At 56.7% G+C, this 20,474-nt stretch overlaps 1 protein-coding gene across 4 annotated transcripts in view; it reads left to right on the top strand.

The window, feature by feature from the left end:
* Window positions 1-2,148: 2,148 nt before the first annotated feature.
* Window positions 2,149-20,474, top strand: part of RPS6KA1 (ribosomal protein S6 kinase A1) — a 39,153-nt gene continuing 20,827 nt past the window's right edge. The window contains exons 1-5 of one of the 4 annotated variants that reach the window (XM_045545868.1): window positions 2,149-2,377; window positions 9,055-9,099; window positions 17,784-17,900; window positions 18,141-18,222; window positions 20,326-20,406. In XM_045545868.1, the coding sequence (XP_045401824.1) occupies window positions 2,315-2,377; window positions 9,055-9,099; window positions 17,784-17,900; window positions 18,141-18,222; window positions 20,326-20,406 (388 nt within the window). In that variant the 5' untranslated portion in view covers window positions 2,149-2,314. Of the gene's footprint in view, window positions 2,378-9,054; window positions 9,100-14,883; window positions 14,994-16,746; window positions 16,988-17,766; window positions 17,901-18,140; window positions 18,223-20,325; window positions 20,407-20,474 lie in introns of those variants that run through there. The other 3 variants (XM_045545869.1, XM_045545870.1, XM_045545866.1) reach the window with 3 other exon arrangements.

The following is a 20,474-nucleotide window of genomic DNA, read 5'->3' as shown; positions in this document are numbered from 1 at the left end:
AGCCTAGGTGTCCTCTGGGTTCTCCTCTTGCCAGCATGACCCACCTTCTCTCCAACACCACGGGAGAGAGGACATGGGAAGTGGACCTTATTCATATAAAGTTGGAATGAGTCCTCAAGTGAGACGAAGCACTTGATAGGGAGATGCCTGGGAGACTGGTGAGGGCCCGGGAAGGGAAGACTGAAGGCAGAACCACTCCTGCTGCCCCCCCACCTCCCCTCATCCCCTTCCCTGCCCAGCCCCTGCCTCTCGTTGTCTGGGTCTCAGTGTCTCTTCCTAAGTCTAACTTAAACATGCCCAGCTGCAAGCTAGGTGTCTGGCACCTGACTGTGGTCTGTTCTGAGCCCTGAGTAAGATTAACTAGGTTTAGCAGATCAAAATACGTGATACCCAGTTAAATCTGAATTTCACATAAACAGCAAATAATTTTTTAGTCAAAGTATGTCCAAGTATTACAACTCAAGCCCTGAGCAGCAAGGGTTGGGGCATCACAAACAGCTTCCAGGCAACTGAGCTGGGTGACATTGACATTGAGGTGAATGATGGTGGCCGACTCTGGTCCAGGCAGCCTGGGGTTTCATCCTCACCTTTTTAGTGCTGCAGATAAAGTGCTTAGAACAGTGCCTGGTTCAGAGTAAGTGCTGTGTCAGTGTTAGCTGTAATTATTTGTTTAATCACACCACAATGGAAGTTCCATGAGGGCAAGGGCTTTGGGGTTTTGTTTGTTTGTTTTTTTTTTTTTAAGGACTTCGTTTTATTCATTGCTATACTCTCAGCATCTAGAACAAGGCCTGCCTTATAATACATGTTCAGGAAGGGGGCCTAGTGTACAATATATAGCCATAAATAACTTATTGAATGAAAATGAATTTAGTCATTATATACCTGAAATATTGAGATCATAATTCCCATTTTACATATGAGGAAACTGAGGTTTAGAGACATGAGTTCCCAAAGGTTGATGAGGTAGCAGAACTGGGATTCAAATCCAGATTGGTTGGGTTCCAAAGTCCATTCCACCCAAAACTCAGATCAACAGCTGAGGTCCCACGCTGGGAAAGTCACGGAATAAGGGCAGCATGCGGATTCAGGAGAAACCCGCATCCACTTTGATTTTTTCAGCGCCAGTCAGTTCTTAACCGGCTACGTGACCTTGGGGAAGTCCCTTCGTCTTCCTGAGGCTGATTTGTAAACTAGGTGGTGGTGAGCTCTCAAGGAAATCACATGTTGGCGGAGCCTGGTTCGCTTTTGATAAACATTCCTTCCCATCCCCCGCCTTAGAACAGCTTTGCAAATAACTGACCAATCCTCCTGCCTGTGAAACCAGCAAGCCCATCCCTCCGCTCATCACGTGTGAATGAATGAATCTCGCCACATCTAGACCCCTAAGATCTCCTTCGGTGGCGGCAGAGTCTCTCCAGAGGGAATCCTTTTGCCTTAAGTCCTACCAAGTGTCGGTCCACCCTGGGAGGCGGGTCCCTGCCCTCCTCAGAGGGGCTCAAGCCCACACCAACGCAGAGCTGGGCTGACTCCAGGGAGAGCCTGCTTGAAAGGAGCCCCCTCAAGTGATAAGGCTCAGCACAGACTGCAAAAGATGCGTATTAAAAAATCTCTCTGGGGCGCTGTGGGTCCTCATGGTGGTGACAGAAGAGTTGGAGCCTACCTGGGGCTGGGGCACGGAGATCACCGTGGGATCCCAGAGTTGGCTGCCGTGCCAGCACTGGGATCGAAATAGGGAGATCTCTAGGGCCTGGTAAGGTGAGGCCCTGAGGGGAGCAGGGCACAGACTCCTTTCAAGCCTCCGCCTGGATCAGGTCCAAGACACCCTGTGTGACTCTGTGAGTAGGGCAGAGGGGACGGGGGCTTGCCCCCGGTTGGAAGGAGAAGCAACACCCAGGCTGGCATTCCAAACGAGCAGAGCGGTGCCCCGGCGCGGTGTGCGCAGGGGGACGCCACTGGGGAGGGAGGAGCCGGCAGGGCCTCTTCTGGGCGGGGCTGAGCGCGGGCCGGGGGCTCGCGGTGGAGGCGGGGCCGGCGCGGCGGGGGCGGGGGTCCGCTCAGGGAATGCCGCGCCGCGGGGGCTGGGGCGGGGCTTCCACGGCCCCGCCCCCGCGCAGGTAGCCAATGGGCGCGGCGGCGCCGGGTGACGGAGCGAGCCGAAGTGCTAGTGCCGCGGCGGCGGCGAACGGCCCAGCCCGAGCGCTAGGGGCTCGGGGGCCGCGGGGCGCAGGGGCGCAGAGCCGGGGACCCCGGGACCCGGGAGGAGGCGCAGCCGGGGCAGCCGGAGGAGCGCGGGCGGTCCGGCGGCGGCGCGATGCCGCTCGCCCAGCTCAAGGAGCCGTGGCCGCTCATGGAGCTGGTGCCGCTGGACCCGGAGGTGAGTGAGCGGGGCGGGGGACGGGCGCCGGCGGCCGGCGAGCCCGGATCCCCACAGGGGCGGGGCGGCCCGCGGCGCTGCTGCCGCTCGGCGGGCGCCCGCGAGGGCGCGAGTGCCCTCCGATCTCTTGCTCACTGTCCGGCTCCACCCCCCTGTGCCCCGGTGTGCGTGTGCGACAGACAGTCAGCCAGGCACCGAGTGCCTCCCGGCCATAGCCAGGACAGGGGATCCTGTGGGGATCTGGCTCGCTTCACCCCACACATCCAGGACGGGTCCTGGCATCTGTCGGGAGCTGTCGGAGCTTCCTCCATTAGTGCAGACGGGCCGGGCTTGGGCGCCAAATGTATAAAATTCTACCAGAGACAAGGGTCATGGGACCCCCCACCCCGCCGACTTCCCCCAGTGCCTCCCGCAAGAGCTCCCCGTTTCTCAGTTAACCGCTGCTAATCCTGGAAGGATTGCTCCCCTTGACCCCTGGCGGTTGTGGAATGTGGGATGGCACCGCCCCTCTGGGGCTGGAACGCCTAGTTTTCTTTGCCCTGAGGCTCTAGGCTAGGGCCATAGGACAACTGTGTCCCCTACCCTAGGCTGTGGAGAGGGAGAAAGAGCCCTTAGACCTTGTGAAGATTATTAGTGAGGGGATTTTGGTGCCTGCTTCCCTCCCTTCTTGTGTCCTCTCCCATAGGAAAGGCCGGGCCTTGGGGAGTTTGGCCTCTGCCAGCCTAAACTCTCTAGACAACCAGCTCCCTCTCTCCCAGAAGCAGCTCCTGCCCTCCTTTGAGGGCTCTATGGTGCCAGGCCCTAAACATGCAGAAGGCCAGCTCTTCCTGTGCCTTTTGACCCCCAGGGTCAAAGTCAAGCCCCTGAACCTGCAGGTCAAAAACTTCCCCCTTAGCCTCTTGCTAGGAAGAAGGCAGGTGATTCTCTCTCCTTCCAAGGGGATGTTGGGGGTGTACAGGGGGGCATGGAAGACCTCATTTGAGCCCAGGAGCCAAGGTGATTTTCTCCTGGCTTGGGCCTCTAGCCCCTGCCTAGGTCCCCTCCTCTGTCCTCTCTTAGCTAGGACAGCCACCATGTGTCCTGCCTCTTAGGACCACAGATTGAGATCAGGGTGAGGACATCGGTCCCCAGTGCCCAGGGTGTGCTTCTCCTTTAAAGGGATGGCCGATACACTGGCTATTGGAGGGTGGGTGCGGCAAGATTAGGTAACCAACCTGAAGGCACAATTTGGAGTAAATTGCTCTGGGATTCCTGCCATGGGGTTTTTACAGGCACTGCTAGGCTGCTCAGAGGTTCTCTCGCTGACTCACCCTCTGAGGTGAGGAACACTGCCCTCTGCAGCCCCTATACCCGCCCCCCAACTAGGACTGGGGCACAAGGCCCTGGGGGGTGTGCTCGGAGATGGATTCCTTTGCCCGGCACGCCCCTGGGACCTAGGCCTCCCAAGGGGAAGGTAGAGTTGGGAGAGGCTGGGGAGAGACCTAACCCACAGACTTGCCTTGGGTTATACTAGTATGGAGGTGAGATACCCAGGAGCTTGAGTCCCAATTCCTGGGCCAGGGCACCACTTCCTGTTTCCGTTTAGGGAACCCTGAGGCCAGGGCCAGCTTCACCAGGAGGCCAGGTTTAACTGGGAATCTCATCTCAGTTTTGAGTCACTGAACTTTGTGGCAGGGGAAGGCCGGTGTATTTCCTAGGCTTGGTGGGGGAGGAGGCCGTGATTTCCTCAGGAGCTTCACCCCAAAAATGCTGTGTGACGTCAGCCAGTCCTCAGCCTGTCTGAGCCTCTGTTTCTCCAGTGGGAAGGGCTAAGTTCTAGCTTCTGCCTCCGGGGCCTGTGAGGGTGGAGAGCCCTGGGTACTGCTGCCTGTCCCCCTCCCACCCCCATTCCTGAAGGTGCCCGGTGACTGGGTATTATTGTTTGGGTAACAGGAGCCATGGGGCAGCCAGAGTGCGGGTTGGGCTGTTCTTACTGGAGAACAGGGCCTCGCTGTTCTTAGCCCAGGTGACATGTAAGTGATACACTGGCCTGAGCCGCAGGTACAGGCACTGCCACTGCAGGTAGCTCCTCGCCAGGAAGGAGACAGGCAAGGGACTGACTGAGACATTTGGCAAAGACCTGGGGTCTGGACTGCTCTGCCCTCCCATAATGCTGCTGAAAATGGGCCTCTGAGAGGCAGGGCCTGCCCAGGGTGCAGCACAGGTTTTGGAAGTTTGGGTGAGGATTCTTCCTAGGCACCCCCTGGCCCTGCTGAAAGCAATAGTCTTGTCCCCAGGCCCAGTCCTGCCACATACAGAACTTTACTATGTGCCACCCACTCCAATTCACCTATGTCACCCTTCTTTAATTCTCATACAAATTCTTCAGGTAGAGATTATTACCCCCATTTTCAGAGGGGACAACTGAACTCAGAGAGGAGAACTGGCATATGATTTAATGTCAGAGCCAGGATTGGAACTCAGATCTTTCACTGTCTTCTACCAAGTAGGAGAGGCTCAAGGGTGGGGAATGGCTGGCATCACACTGGCCCAGGTGGAAGGTACTCCAAGAGAGGCTCCGGATGTTGGCAGACTCTCCTCATCCCGCAGGGCCCTTGTCCAGTCTTTGCCGAGGGCTGGCAGTGCCAGCTAGCCCTGGCACCTGGCCCCCAGCCTCCAGCAGTGCACAGGGCTGCCAATGCTGGGCTCAGAACCCAGCTCCTGAGGCTGCTTCCTGCCTGCAGGGCACGTGCTGTCCTTCTCCATCTGCTGCCCAGTTTCACACGCTGCCCTGGGCCTCTCTTCCCCCAACAGAGCTGCTTGGGTAGGAAGGAAAGATGCCTGTTGGAACTTATCTCTGAGCCCTGGGAAGGGGCCCCTGGGCAGCTGTCCTCACGAGCAGTGCTTTGAGGAGGAGAGAGGGGAGAGGATCTCCATCCTCTAAGACAATGGTCCCCCAACCTTTCTGGCACTAGGAACTGTTTTCTTTTTCTTTTTCTTTTCTTTTCTTTTTTTTTTTTTTTGAGACAGAATCTCACTCTGTTGCCCAGACTAGAGTGCCATGGCATCAGCCTAGCTCACAGCAACCTCAAACTCCCGGGCCCAGGCAATCCTCCTGCCTCAGCCTCCGAAGTAGCTGGGACTACAGGCGTGTACCACCATGCCTGGCTAATTTTTACTATTTTGAGTAGAGATGGGGTCTTGATCTTGCTCAGCCTAGTGTTGAACTCCTGACCTCAAGCAATCCTACTGCTTCAGCCTCCCAGAGTGCTAGGATTACAGGTATGAGCCACTGTGCCTGGCCTAGGAACTGTTTTCATGGAAGACAATTTTTCCACAGACTGGGGAAGGGGTTGACGGTTTCAGGATGATCCAAGTGCATTACATTATTGTGTACTTTATTTCCATTATTATTACATTGTAATATATAATGAAATAATACAATTCACCATAGGTTGGGGACCGCTGCTCTAAGAGGCCAAAGGGCTCTTTAGACAAGGTCCTTCATTCAGTCTTCTGCAAGGTGAGCATCACTGTCCTCATTCAGTCATTTTATTTATTCAGCATTTCTGTGACAAATACTATTCCAAGCAATAAGGTGCAGCTGTCGTCAACAAGACAAACCTGCTCTCATGATACAGATGAAGAAACCGAGGCTTCAGAAAGTCTTGTGACAGACCTAAGGTCAGAGTGAGTGGCTGGCAGAGCTGGGATTAGTGGCTGGTGTCTTCATGGCTGCACAGCTACGTTCCTTCCACCTTCCCATGTAGCAGTCAGGCCAGAGGGGCAGATGACCCCTGCCTTCCCAGGACCCAGGCTCCAAGGGGGAAGCTCACCTGTGGTCCTCCTTGTACCGTGCCAGCCAGTCCTTTCTCCAGGGCTGCCCAGTTTCCCTCTAGGGACCTGTGCATCAGCTCTTAAAGGTATGGGGGTTCTGTAAGGATGGCGCCCAGGCCAGAGACTCATCTCTGAGTGTCATCTGAAAAAATGGGAGTAATAGGACTTGCTCTGGCCTCTTGCTCTCTGCTGGATTGAATTTTCATTTGACAAACTACAGCTAGACCTGGCCGGGTGCCACAGAGATGATGATAGACGAGCCGTGGCTCCTTCCTGATTTAACCTATGGTATGCTCAGTGCTATGGGGGGACTTACGAGGGAGGAAAGAACTTGAAGCTGCGTGGACACAGAAGGAGACATTGAATTCAGTCCTAAAGGAAGACCAGGAGTTTGCCAAAGTGACAAGGCAGGAAGGATTTTCTTGGAAGAGGAAGCCACCGTGCAAATGCTTGGGGATATGAAATAAACTGTTCTGTTCAGGGTCTCAGGTTGTTCATTTTAGGTGAAAAATAGGGCCTAGTAATAAAAATGGCTATTGTTTGTAGACTAGTTTACATGCCAGATGTGTGTATTTAGAGGCCTTATGTCATTTGTTTCTTGCAACCACCCAATGAGGTACATTACTTTTATCCCCATTTCACAGATGAGAAAACGAGGAAACTAAAGCCCTGAGAAATGAACTAACCTTCTCAGGGTCTCACAAGTGGTAGAAGCCAGGATTTAAACCCACAAGGTCAAGTTCTAGAACCCACATTCCCCACATTCTTTTTTTTTTTTTTTTTAGAGACAGGGTCTGGCTCTGTCACCCAGGCTGGAGTGCAGTGGCTCTCTATCATAGCACTGTAACCTTGAACTTCTGGGCTCAAGCAATCCTCCTGGCTCAGTTTCCCAAGTAGCTAGGACTATAGGTACATGCCACCACACCTGGCTACAGAACCCCCATTCGGGTTTTTTTTTTTTTTTTTTTTTGAGACGGGGGTCTCACTCTTGCTCAGGCTGGTCTCAAACTCCAGACCTGAAGTGATCCTCCTGCCTTGGCTCCCAGAGTGCTAGGATTACAGGCGTGAGCTACCACGCCTGGCAAAACCCACATTCTTAATCACTGTGCTGGGCAGTTGGAGATGATGGCACTGAATTCTATGCTAAGGAGCTGGAACTCTATGCTACAGGCAGTGGGGAGCCATGGAAGGGTTTTGTGCCTGGTACACAGAAGGTTCTCAATAAATAGTGAGTGAGTGAGTGGGTGAGTGGATTTTAGGAAGCATGAGGGTTTGGAGTGGGGAAGGCTGAGTGGGGAGGGGGCTGGTGGGTAGGCTATGTTCATCTGTGGGAATTATGTCAAGAGTCTAGACTGCTGGGTGAAGTGGAACTCAACCTACAAATGCATCCCCCCCACCCAGGTCCCTGATTAACCGTCCCTCCTCCCCAGGCTGCTGGGAGATGGTAGTGTGTGTGTGTGTGTGTGTGTGTGTGTGTGTGTGTGGGTGGGTGGAGGGGCCTGCAGAACACTTGGCCCCTGTGTGGGGGATTAGGGGCATTAAAGGGGATCAGGGGGCAGGATGTCCTGGGAGGGGCAGGGGAAGGCTGCCCCAGGGGCAGGGAGATTATGTAATGGGTAGAACACAGCTGTGCCTGCTGCTGCCAACCAAGGCCACAGCTGCCCTGTGGACCCAGCTCCTGGCTCCAAAGTCCTGACCTGCCCTAGGCTGGCTCTTCTTAGCCATTGAGAACCTTCTGTCTGCCTCGCCACACTCTTGCTGTGCTAGGAGAGGTGAGGACAGCTCCTTGTAGCTTCCCAAGGCTCAGATAGGGTAGGTTACTCACCTCACATCACACAAGAAACAGATAGGCTGAGTTTGGTACACCCCGGGGCATTTAATGCCCACATGAGGGTGAGGTCTGGGGGCTGGAAAAGGCAGGCCCGCCCAGAGGTGGCTCCAGTATCTGCCTGTCCAGGCAGAGAGTTCCCCTGGCTGGGGTGTGGGCTGCTTTTCGGCTGAGCTTTTTGACCACCTCCTAGATTTGGGACCAGATTTTGAATCCCCACTTACCAGTTGTGTGACCTTAGATGCCATCACTAGGTCCCTCTGAGCCTCAGTTTCCTCCTCTGCCCAATGGGGCCAGGGCTCCCAGGGCTGTCGTGAGGATTACATGGTGCCACAGGTGTGAGGCACTGAGCCCAGTGCCTGGCATGTGGCAGGGGCTTGGAAGAGAACAGCTGTTAGCACCAAGCCCTCCCGGACTCCCGTCTATTAGGAAGGGCAGGCCTGTGTGTAAATAGTCCGTGCAGTGTGACAAGTGGTACAATGAAGGAATGCAGGGGCGTAGCAGAGGCAGCGGTCATTCTGCCCAGCAAGGGCAGGGGAAGGGTCTCAGAGTGGGGCAGAGCAAGGCAGCCACTGTCTCGGCTAGATTTCGTCTCCCTCTACCCTTGCAGCAACTCCGAGAGGTCAGGATCACTACCCCATGTTACGGGTCGGAAATTGAGGTCCTGCAGTTGATTAGTTAGTACAAGGTCACACAACTCATCTCTGGTGGACCTGGGAACCACACATGACCCTCTTCTCCCTGGGAGAAGATGATATTTGAGCTGAGTCTTCAAAGATGAGGTGTTTGCCAGGCAGAGAGCACGAGGGAGGAAATGTTGGCCCCTGGGAATGTTCTGCCTGACTTGAGAGTACTTGGTACCTGCACCCCCACCGTGAACGTGGAGGTGGAGGGGACCCATCCAGAACTTCTGCCTCTGATGGCCTCCCTGGCTATGGGGAACAGCCAAGGGTGGGGATGTCCCATGGAGCCTGTCTTTTTTCCATGCTGGTAAGTCCTGACAACACTCCCCAATCTCCCTTTTCTTTTCCAGAATGGACAGACCTCAGGGGAAGAAGCTGGACTTCAGCCATCCAAGGTGAGGACCAGAGCCAGTGCCCTAGGCTGGGGACCCTGGGGGGTGCTATTTGCATGGCTTCGGAGGAGGGTGGGTCCCAGCTTTGTGCCCCTTTGCTCAGCGCAGCCGTCCTTCTCTGGTCCCACCAAGTCCTCATGGCAACCCACGGCGTAGAAACCGCTTGCTCTGGCTGGGCATGGTGGCTCACGCCTATAATCCCAGCACTTTGGGAGGCTGAGGCAGGAGGATCCCTTGAGGCCAAGGGTTAGAAACCAGCCTGGGCAGCATAGCGAGACCCTGTCTCTAAAAAAAAAAATTAGCCAGGCATGGTGATGTGTGGGCCTACTCAGAAGGCTGAGGCAGGAGGATCATTTGAGCCCAGGAGTTCAAGGTTACAGTGAATTATGATCATGTCACTGCACTCCAGCCTGGGTGACGGAGTGAGACCCTGTCTCAAAAAAAAAAAAAAAAAAGAAGAAAAAAGAAAGAAACCACTTGGCTCCAACCTTCCTGTTTTATAGGTGAAGGGTCTGCAGCCCAGAAGGGGTCAGTAGCAGAATCCAGGCTAGAACTCCAGTTACCTGTCACCCAGACCAGGACACTTCTGTGGTTTATTTACTCATGAAGTTTGAGCTGGCTGCTGTAAGGAGCAATGGGAGAGACTCAGGCCAGCCCTGCTGCTCCTCCACTTGGTAGAGCCGGGCCTGCCGAGAGCCTGGAAGCGTCTTGGCCTGTAAGCTGGGAAGGTGGTGCTGGGGGGAACCTGAGGGCCTCCCAAGTCTAACTGGGCCCAGTGCCTGGCTTGTGGCACTCATGCCATTTCTCAGGACTCCTGCCTTCCAGCCAGAGGCTTGTTCCCTCACCTCTGCTCTCTCTGCTTCTCCTGGGCTCCTTCCTGTAGCCCCTCAACCCCTGTCACTAGTTTTGTGTGTTGCCAAAAGTGCCAGGGACTGGGTGACAGTTGTGTGACTTTGGGTGGGTTCTTGTCCTCTGTCATCTCTATAGTTTGAAACACCACTCCCCCTTCACAAGTCACAAGAGATGCTGGCTGTGGAGGGGCTGTGGAAGCCACCTAGTCAGGGGCAGAGCTTGGACTCTGGTGTTAGAGCAAACCTGGGTTCAAGTCCTGGCTCCGCCTCCACCATTTGACCAGAAGCTCATCACCCTTCTGAGTCTCAGTTTCCCCGTCTGTAAGTTGGGGGAAGTAGTGCCTATGTCACAGGAGGGACGTAAAGGACGATGCGGTAGTACCTGCCTGGCACACAGCAGCTCCAGCACCGGTGGCCCTGGTGTGTGGTCAGTTCCACTTCCTGCCGCTGGCCCCACCTTCCAGGCCTGGGTCTGCCCAAGCTCCACACCTGCCATAAACTTGACCTTTGAGTTGGATTCAGGGTCGGTCCTGATGTTTACCTTGACTCAGCTTCCTAAGATAAGGTATCTGAGCTGGGTGGGTGGAGCAGGGTGAGAGAAATAGGCTCCCCGCTCCTTCTGTGCAACCTGGCGCGCCCAGAGACTGGTCAGTGGAGTGAACTGGGCCCTTGGCTTATCTCAGCCCGTGTGTGGAGAATACTCTGGCTGCCTAGTAACAAAACGAAGGGACTGTAGGTCCCCAGTGAAGAACCAGATGTTCAGATCTCGGGGCCAAGGTTCTGGGAGCTGCAGAGGAATTGCAGCTTTTAAGGAGCTGGTGGTGAGCACAGCTTCTCACCTTAAGAGCTAGAGGGGCTGATTGAGAGGGCAGGAGTTTTACAGGCAGGTAACCTCCATTTGTTCCCAAGCCTGTGACTCCTGCCCTAGAGCAGAAGACCCTGGGGTGGAACTGGAGACAAGGCTGGAGATGGGTGGGACAAGAAGTCTTGGATACACATTAAGGAAGAGAAAGAGCTTAACCCATGCCTGGCACTCTACCAGGAGCTTTGCCTTTGGTTCTTACTACATCCTCAGAGGCAAATTGTTACTATCCCCATTTTACAGATGAGAAAATTGAGGTTCAATGTTGCATAGCTGGTGGGTGATAAAGTCAAGTCTTGTTTGACCACAGAGCCCACATTCCTTATAGCCCAGGGAACCCCGAGTGCTGAAGAAGAGGAGCGTTGGGTTTCTGTGATCCCAAGTGCTGCCAGTCTTGGGCACTGGCTCATCCATCTCTTGCTCCAGCCACTAGTGTCCCTAATGCCCACTACTGGGCTTCATGCACCAGGGGGCGCTCAACCTGTGATCAGGACCTCATCACTTGGCAGTGGGATGAGTGGGCAATGGGCCAGTTCATCCTTCATCCGACATTCAGGGCACCCTGTTGTGTGGCACTGGGGGGCCTTAAAATGAAGTCAACACCCACCCACCCTCCGGGAGCTCCCAGTCTTTGGGAGGAGGGTGGAGACAGGAGAGCCAAGTGGTGGGTACTGTGATGGGGAAGGGACACGGCTGTGGGCACATAGAACCTCCCTTCTGAGCTAGGTCCTGTGCTGGCAGAGACATATGCCACGTTCCAGGTGCCTACATTTCTCTCAGTGACAGGATGAAATAAGCATATCCTGGGGAACCCAGCTGGTGGCATCTGAATTTGGGGCTGAGTGTGGACCAGACACACGGTCACTGCTCTGTGTGGCAGAGGAGGAAGAGTTGGAGTGGGCTCTGGGGCACTGGGACACTTCCCTGCGGAGCTGGCATTTGGCTGGGCCTCAAAAGGCAGGATTTTTACAGCTAGAGAAAGAGTTGTGCCTTCCAGGTGGAGAAGGGACAGGGAAGGGGACTCCGGAGTCATGTGTTCTGAGTTTGTAATCCTGCTCCTGTTTCTCATTTGCCTTGTAACCTTGGAAAAGTAACTTGCCCCTCTGAGACTCAGATTCTTTTCCTATAAAAGGAAAATAGAGCCCACCTCTCAGGGCCACTGGAAGAGAGAATGTGATGGGTATAAATTAAAGTGCATAGCACAATGTTGGTGTTCAATGCTTGTTTATTTTATTCATTTCAGGTAGAAAGGGGGATTTGAGTTTTAGCAGCAATAGTGTGGACAGCAAGTCCATGGTGAGAGCCCCCCAGATCCCTTTAGCACCTGGGTGCTTCTGGCATCCTCAGGCACACTGGGGCTCCACTCATTTTCCCTCCCTTCCTGGGAGTGGACTGGGCACCCCAGGCCCTCTCCCCTCCGGCTGTCTCCGGAGCTGGACCCCTTTGAAGCGCCTGCAGGTCTATTTTGAGAGCTGAGCGTCCCCCCCCTCCCCTCCTCTCTTCCTGTTTATGAAACCCTGATCCCTCCTGGATCCCTCATGCTCCCCTGGCCAGAGCTTAGGCAGGATGTGACTGTGGACTTCGGCGAGCCTCGGGCAGCCTCAGGTGTTGGAGGAACTTCCCCTGGTCTGGCCACAGCAAGCCAGCCCACCCTCCCGGCACCTGGGCCCTGTGGCCTGCCCAGGGGAGACCCTGAGCAGTGAGATTATCTAACTAAACCAGGGGGAAGTTCTGTTTGCCATGTCCCTCTGTCTCCATGGCCCATTTTGCTTCTAGAAACAACCTTCTGAGGGTGGAGCATGTAGTTTTCACCTTCATTTTACAGAGGAGGAAACTGAGCTTCAGACGGGGAAAGAGATTTGCCAGGGAATGTTCAGCTAGTGAGTAGCCAGTTTTTGACTTCCCACCTGCACTCCTGGCCTCAAGCACCTTGCTCACTCTGGTCTTTCGCTACCTGGAGTGTCTTTTTTCCTCCTCCCTGCCTGGCCGACACCTATTTTCATCTTCAGGACCTAGCTGCACTGCCCCTCTCTGGAAAGTCTTTCCAGACCTCACCCCCTGGCAGATAGTCACCACCTCTGGGCTTCCACAACACCTTGATTGCAGATGTCACAGGACAGTTGTGTTTTGTGATCACGTATTTCTTTTTAGAGCTACCTGAGGACAAGGCCAGGGTCTGCCGTAACAGCTGTGCCTTCTAGTGTCTGCTCCTGGCCTGGGACAGAGCAGGGGCCAGGAGCAGTAAGTGATGCCCAGAAGGGGGCAGGCTGGCTGGCCTTGCAGGGAGGACGGTGATGAAATGCTCAAGAGTGTAGGCTCTGGGAGCAAACAGACCTTGATTTTGTACTTGGCTCTCCCCCTTTCTAGGCTTGTGACCTTGGGCAAGTCACTTTCTTTCTGAGTCTAGTTTTCTCATCTCTAAAATGGGGATGGCAATACCTCCCTTGGAGCTAAGACTCAGTGCCAAACAGATGCTGGCAGGATCCACTTCAGCAGAGGTTGAAGGAAAAAATGGCCAAGCACACTAAATGCTCAGTAGGAGGCACAATTCTCATCACACTGCACTAGTCCTGACACACTAGCCTGAGGCCTGCCCCCACCCAAGGATGCCTGGGAGCTGTGGACCCCTCCTTATGTGCCCAGAGGCATGCTGGGAGATGCATCCACATCCAAGGACATATGTCCCACCAGAGGGGGTAGCACCTGGGAGGCCCTGCACATGCTGCCAGCTGGGGAAGGGGCTGTTGGTGTCTGTTATGGCCAGGGATTGGCAGGTGGGCTCGGCTACAGCTGCCAGAGCAAGGCCCAGGGTGGGGACCCTAGGGGCCAGGGATCTGGCTGGGGGGCTCTGGGCTTCTCCCAGCTGTTCTGTAAGAGGAAGTGAATAAAGAGGAAGTGCCTTTCAGGGGCTGGGGCAGGGACCAAGGGATGTGGGCTGGTGGCTGTGTTCCCCCCCCCCCCCCCCCCCGTCCTGCCACCAGAGGCCTCAGGCCCCACACACCCTTCAGCGAAGGCAGTTCTGAGACTGTTTCCTTCCTGTTGCCCCTTCTGGTACCCTGATAGCCACAGAGGTTCTTCCTCTGTTCTGAGGCACCAGGGGATTGTCGAGGGAGCTGGTGCTGGCCCCTCAGAGACCTCTGGGGTTCTAAGGGCTGCCCCAGCCTCCCAACCCCGGCCTGAGGAAGCTGGGGGGCACTGAGGGGCCGAGTCTAGGGAGGCGTCTTTCACAATCCCTGCGGCCAGGCCCCTGCAGAGGCTGTTATCAGCGGCCGGGAGCACAGGGAAGGGGAAGTCTGTGTGTGCGTGGGGGCGCGTTTCTCCACTGGGGATGTCTGTGGAAGGGTTTCCGATCATCAGCCTGAGTGTGCGTGTCAGTTCCTGGGGTGTGCTGGTGTGAGTGAGGGGGCGAGGCCACGTGGGGGCTGGGCCTGGCCGACCCTGCCCTCAAGCCGCTGGCCCCTCCTCCTCCCAGGCCTCCCGGCAGCCTTCTTTTTTGTCATTTTTTTGAGACAGGGTCGCTCTGTCACCCGGGCTAGAGTGTAGGGGCATCGTCATGGCTCACTGCAACCTCAAGCTCCCAGACTCAAGTGATCTTCCTGCTTTGGGCTCCTTATGGGCATGGGCCACCACGACTGGTCACTTGCTACGGCGGCCTTCTGTCCCCTTGCCCACCCAGGGCTCTGGACTGGCGAGCGTCATCAGGTGGCTGAGCAGGGGCAGGGCTGGGGCTGCCCTCGGGGCTGCCCTTCTGGGCTGGGGCAGTCAGACTGTGGCCTTGATGACTTCTACCCCGTGTTCCCTCTGTGGATGTTTTCGGGTACCAGGATGCCCCCTGTGTCACTGGGCCTCCTTGCCTTGTGACTTCTGTTTCTGTTCCTGTCTCCCCTCCTTTGGGTCAGAGGAGGGAGGGAGGGGTATACCCCGGCCCTTCCTGGGGTCATGGGCTTGGGGTCTGCTTGTCCCCTCCTCAGCAAGGGAGCCTGGCCCACCTCTGTCCCTCCTCCCTGCAGAGGGGGAAGTGAGAAGGAGGGGGGCCAAGGACCCTGCCTTCTGGGCCAGGAAGGCTGAGAAAAGCAGAAGTAAGAGTAGTAGCGGGGCCTCTGGCCACTGACTTGGGCCCCACCATGCAGAGCCCGGCAGATTTCCCCAGGGTTGAGAGAGACTCGGTCCCCTGTCCCAGAAAGGTGAGCAGACGGGTGGCCTGCCTCCAGCAGTGTCTGTCACCGTGACTCTGGGCAAGGAATGGGTTTGTCGGTACCTCTGTCCCCTGGGGTTTCCGGGTGGCTGCCTCTGTCCCCAGGGAGTGTTCTCAGTCAGAAGCAGACAGAAGCGGTGGAGGCTCAGATCTCAGGGTGGGGTGGGCAGGAGCTGCTGTGTGGCCTTGGCCCGCCTCAGCCCCTCTCTGAGCCAGACTTCCTGCCTGTTCTACCAGAAGGTTACACTCAGTTGCAGCTTTTTGGTTTTCTTGTGGGGTTGTTATACCCACTCTCCTGTCTGTCAGGGAGGGTCCCCTGAAGATAGGGTGTGTCTCTGAGGGTTAAGACCTAGAGTGGGAAGTCCCAGGCTGACCCTAGTACCCAGATAGAAGGTGGGTTTGGGTGGGCAGGAGGTGGCTCTGGCCGACTTACCTGCCCACCCTTTCCTGGCACTTAAGGCCTGTTGACCCCAAGCCAGGCAGTGACCAGGGGAGGTACTTGGGTTCAGGTTGGCTCTGCCACTGGTTTGCTTTGAGCCTGGGTGAGTCACTATCCTCTGGGCCTCAGTTTCCTGTTCCTGAAATGGGGCTAACAGCTTTTAGGCTATTTGGATCAGAGTCAAAGCCATCAGATTGCTCAGGAGATAGCCCCTGCAGGCCCTGGCATGGGAAAAAATCCTAGGGAAATGGAAGACCTCAGAGATGGGTCTGCCACAGATAGTGGACTGCTGTCCTGATTGCTGGGGGTCTGCAGGCAAGCCTGCAGGCTGTGTCCCCTCATCTCTTTCCCCACCCCCAGGTACACCAGCAAGAACCCACAGCTCTGCCCTTAACCCTTTCCTGGGGATCTCTGCCCTGCTGCCTGCCCTGGGCATCTGTCAGTCTGCTTGGGCCTCCCTGACTCTGGCTGTCTCTGCTGCCCGCCTGTCCCTGTTGTGGAGTTCCTGCCTCAGTCTCTACTTGATGAGTGTCTGTCTTCACTTGGTGGGGACATGTCACATGCTGGGTGTCTGTTGGGTGTATCCCCACCTGTCTCTGCCTGTTGGGTACATGTCCCCTTCTGTCTGTGCCTGTTGGGTTTGTGTCCCTATCTATCTCTGCCTGTTGGATACATGTCCTCATCTGTCCATGCCTGTTGGGTTCATGTCCCCCTTTGTCTCTGCCTGTTGGGTTTGTGTCCCCTTTTGTCTCTGCCTGTTGGGTTCCTGCCCCCTTCTGTCACTGCCTGTTGGATTTGTATGGCCATCTGCCTCAGCATGTTGGGTACAAGTCTCTGGCCCCCTCTGTGTTAGATATGAGTCCCGTCCTGCTTCCCCTTGTTGGGTACGTGTCTCCATCTGTCTCGGCCTATTGGATATATGTTGCTTCCACCTCTGCCTGTTGGGTACGTGTCCTTATCCATCCCTGCCTTTCGAGGATGTGTACCCTCCTGCTCCTGCCTGTTGGATGCCAGTCTTTATCTGTCTCCACCTGTTGGATGCCTGCCCCTGCCTATTGGGTATCTCTCTTTATCTGTCTCCACATGGTGGCGGCTGTCTCTGCCTGTTGGGTACCTATCTACTCGTCACTGGATTGACATGGGGCTTTCCCTTTGCAGGCCCACAGGGAGGATGGGGTGGCGGCCAGAGGGCAGCCCTCAGGCACTGGGGAGGGGGAGAAGAGAGAGGAAGGGAACGTGGTGAGGGTGTAGACCTGGAGCTAGGAAACCACAGGCTCTGAGTGATTGGCTGTCCTGGGCCGGGCCCAGCCCCCGCCCTTACCCTGCACATCCGCCTTGGGCCCGGCCACCTCCGCAGCAGCCCCGGACGCTGCTTGCTCCTGCCATGGTGCCGTGGCCCTGCTGGGCGGATGGAGCAGGATCCCAAGCCGCCCCGTCTGCGGCTCTGGGGCCTGCTCCCCTGGCTGCCCAGGAAGCAGCGGCCCAGGATCAGCCAGACCTCTCTGCCTGCCCCTGGCCCTGGCTCTGGCCCCCAGCGGGACTCGGTGAGTGTGCCCGGATGTCTGGTCCCGGCCTGTGTGTGGCCCTTGGAGCAGCTGCCTGGGAGGCCAGTTTGACCTAAGGTGGCTTTGGGCTCTCCTGGCCCAGGCCTGGCCCTGCTGGGTGACTGGACCCTGCCTAGACTTGCTTCCTGGGGAAGTAAGGAGGCACTTCAGGGCAATAGTGGCAGATTGGAGGGAGGGTAGAGGGTCCTAGAACACCTGGGACCTGGCAAGGGCCTGCTAGTAGGCTTGTATGAGGGAAGTTTGGGAAGGTGGGCATGGAGTCTCTGGCCTTTACTCCGACCCACCGCAGACTGACCATGGGGCATCCAGGTGACTCCTGGGTCTCGGTGCACCGCAGCCCTATCCTACAGAACAGAGGGCTCCTCTCATCCCACCCTGACCAGGAACAAATGCCCAGCTCTCCATCCCCATATGAGACAAACCCTACTTCCTACTGTGGCAAAACCAAAGCAGCAGGGGGAGGGCAGCCCCACAGGCTAGACCTAGGGCAGGTGTCTGGGCCTCAGCCAGAGCCTGGGGTTGGCTCAGCCCGGCCACGCCTGGGCATCCCTTTGGGCCTGGCCAGGCTGGGGCAGCGGGAGCCATAGAGGTGCTGCCTTGTCTGGTGTGACCTTCCCAGCCTTTGAGCCCTGCGATGCCAGTGAACCTGGATGCTGGCCCTGTCAGGGCGGTTGTCGGTGGGCCTGCAGGCCTGTCTGTGGAGGTCAGGTGGGGCGATATGCCCCCTGCGGCCCTGGTCAGGGCCACTGTGCCCACAGCTCTGTCCCTCCGTCAGGATGAGGGCGTCCTCAAGGAGATCGCCATCACGCACCACGTCAAGGCTGGCGCCGAGAAGGCGGATCCGTCCCACTTCGAACTCCTCAAGGTTCTGGGCCAGGGATCCTTTGGCAAAGTGAGTCGTGAGCCCACAGCTGGGAGGGCAGCACTGGTCATGTCAGAGGCAGGGGGCAGGGGTCACCTTGGGGCCCACAGTATCAGGGGGCAAGGGTGAGAGGCCACTTTGGTACCCGGGAGAGCAGAAGGTCAACTTTAGGCCCCATGAGGTTGGAGGTCAGCCTGGGACCTGGAGGCCAGGAGCCGGCAGCCTCTGTCCCCTCCCAGCTTCTTCCTGCTTTCCTCTCTGCCTTCTCAGGTCTTCCTGGTGCGGAAGGTCACCCGGCCTGACAGTGGGCACCTGTACGCCATGAAGGTGCTGAAGAAGGCGACCCTGAAAGGTGAGGGCACCTGCCTGTGTGGAGCCCAGGCTGAGCCCAGGACTGAGGGAGGCAGCCCGGACCTCAAGGGTTTGGCAAGGAGACGGCTCTGTCTTCAGGGGCACCGAGTTTGGAGGTGGAGAAACAGGCCTATTCTCAGCCCCTCTGCCCTGACCCCGACCTCTCCCCCACCAAGCCAAGTGCCAGGGCCTGTGGCTGTGAATGTCTGGAAGGAGGTAGTGGGGGGAGTGCAATGTGCTTGTGGGGGAAGTGGGGGCCCTCAGAGCCCAAGTTGGTCAGACAGGCGTTCTGAATGTCAGCAGAGTTGCTTCATGATGCTAGAAGAGTCTGAGGGTGACCTCTGTGGCCCTGAGCTCTGGGCAGAGAAGGGTGTGGGAGAAGAGGAGGACAGTCCAGGGAGGTAGCTGGCCCAGGAGAGAGAGGGTGGGTCAAGACAGCACCGTGGAGCTGGATGGCAGAGAGGTTCAGAGGGGGCCCTGAGCCAGGTCTAGAGTTCCGGGACCTTACACAGGTGCGAGGGTGGTTGGTGGTGGCTTTGGGTTGGACACTGACTCTTTGGTTGGGCTGGGAGCCGGTGCGGCCACTGACCAGGTGGAGTCAGAGCCAAGCCCTGGTGGGGGGCCGAATGGGGGAATATAGGCAGTGTTGGCCTTAAGGATGTCACAGATGGCTTTAGTACCCCAAGGCCAGCCTGGTGGTGGTGGGAGCCATCCCTCAGGAGGGATGGTGGGAGCCACAGGGGGAGTAGAAAGGTGAAGCCTTGGCCCCTGCAGTGAAGGGCTCGCAGGCTGGGCGGGAGAGGCCAAACACGCCCTGGCAGTGCAGTGCCACCCATGCTGTGACCGGTGTGCACGGATGTCCGAGGGCTGGGGAGCCCGGGGTGGGGGGATGTAGCCTCGGAGAGGGTAGGCTCAGAGGTCAGGAGACACCTAAGGAGTAGCCGTGTGGGCTATGCCTTGAAGGATGGGTTAGGAGTTCTCCAGACCAAAAATGGTAGAGGAAGGGTCCCTGGGGAAGGAGGGACTGTCTGCCTGGGCAAGAGCGTAGAGGTGGTTTGATAATAGTTAACTCCGGTGTGGTCGCTGCTGTGTCTAGTGAGGGAAACACAAAACTGAAATGGAGGGTGAGAAGTGCTCTGAAGGGGAAGCCCGGGCGCTGCAGGAGCCCAGAGGCCATTGCCCAGCTGGGCAGGTTGAGAACCTTCCTTGAGGAGGTGAGTCCTGAACTGAGTCAAAGAACCTGCTGATGGTCAGAGCTGCCTGGCAACTTTTATTCTTTTTTTTTTTTTTTTGAAAAAAGGTATGTGAGGGAGCCGTGTGTGGTGGCTCACAGCCAATCCTAGCACTCTGGGAGGCCAAGGCAGGAGGATCTCTTGGGGTCAGGAGTTCAAGACCAGCCTGAACAAGAGTGAGACTCCATCTCTACCAAAAATAGAAAAAATTAGCCAAGTACAACACATGCCTATAGTGCCAGCTACTCGGGAGGCTGAGGTAGGAGGGTTGCTTGAGCCCAGGAGTTTGAGGTTTCAGTGAGCTATGGTGATACCACTGTGCTCTAGTCTGGGTGACAGAGCAAGACCCTGTCTCAAAAAAAAAAAACAAAACCAACTGTGTGAGGGATGCCCAGTTAGACCATGAATCAGGAATTTAGACCCAGGGAATTGGCTTCTCGCGCTCCCTGGCGGCTGTTCTCACCAGGCCCTGGCCTAGAATTTGGGAATTTTTGTGCCAGGAGAGGGCCTAGTGAAGGCATTGGGGAGGCACAGAGGCAAAGGCTGGGGACCTGAGACAACAGGACAGCAGGGCAGCGAGTTGCACAGACTGGCTGGATTGAATGGCCCTTCATGGGGTGTCGGGGGAGGCAGGGCGCCAAGGCCCGGGCACTGCCCTGAGGGCTGGGGGCAGAGAGCAGGCCATGGAGGCTGAAAGAGACTGGGAGGGAAAGAAGGAATCTGAAAACTGAGTGTCCCCAAGACCCCGAGTGAGGGAGCCGCAGGAGCTCAGGCCTAGAGGAACGAGTGGAAAAGAGAGCCCTCATCTGGGGCTTGGGAGTGACTGTGCTGGGTGTCCAGACTCTCGGTGACTTCTCTTCTCCTCTGGCCAGTGCGTGACCGTGTTCGGACCAAGATGGAGAGAGACATCCTGGCTGACGTGAACCACCCGTTTGTGGTGAAGCTGCACTACGGTGAGGTCGAGGCCCCACCTGAGCTCCTGCCCCCTGCAGCCTTCGCCCTTGCCCGTGGTCTGCTACCT

This window comes from Lemur catta, chromosome 3 (assembly GCF_020740605.2).
Source record: "Lemur catta isolate mLemCat1 chromosome 3, mLemCat1.pri, whole genome shotgun sequence".
Lineage (NCBI taxonomy): Eukaryota > Metazoa > Chordata > Mammalia > Primates > Lemuridae > Lemur > Lemur catta.
The sequence above is the reverse complement of the archived record's forward strand: the minus strand, read 5'-3'. Positions and strand labels throughout refer to the sequence as shown.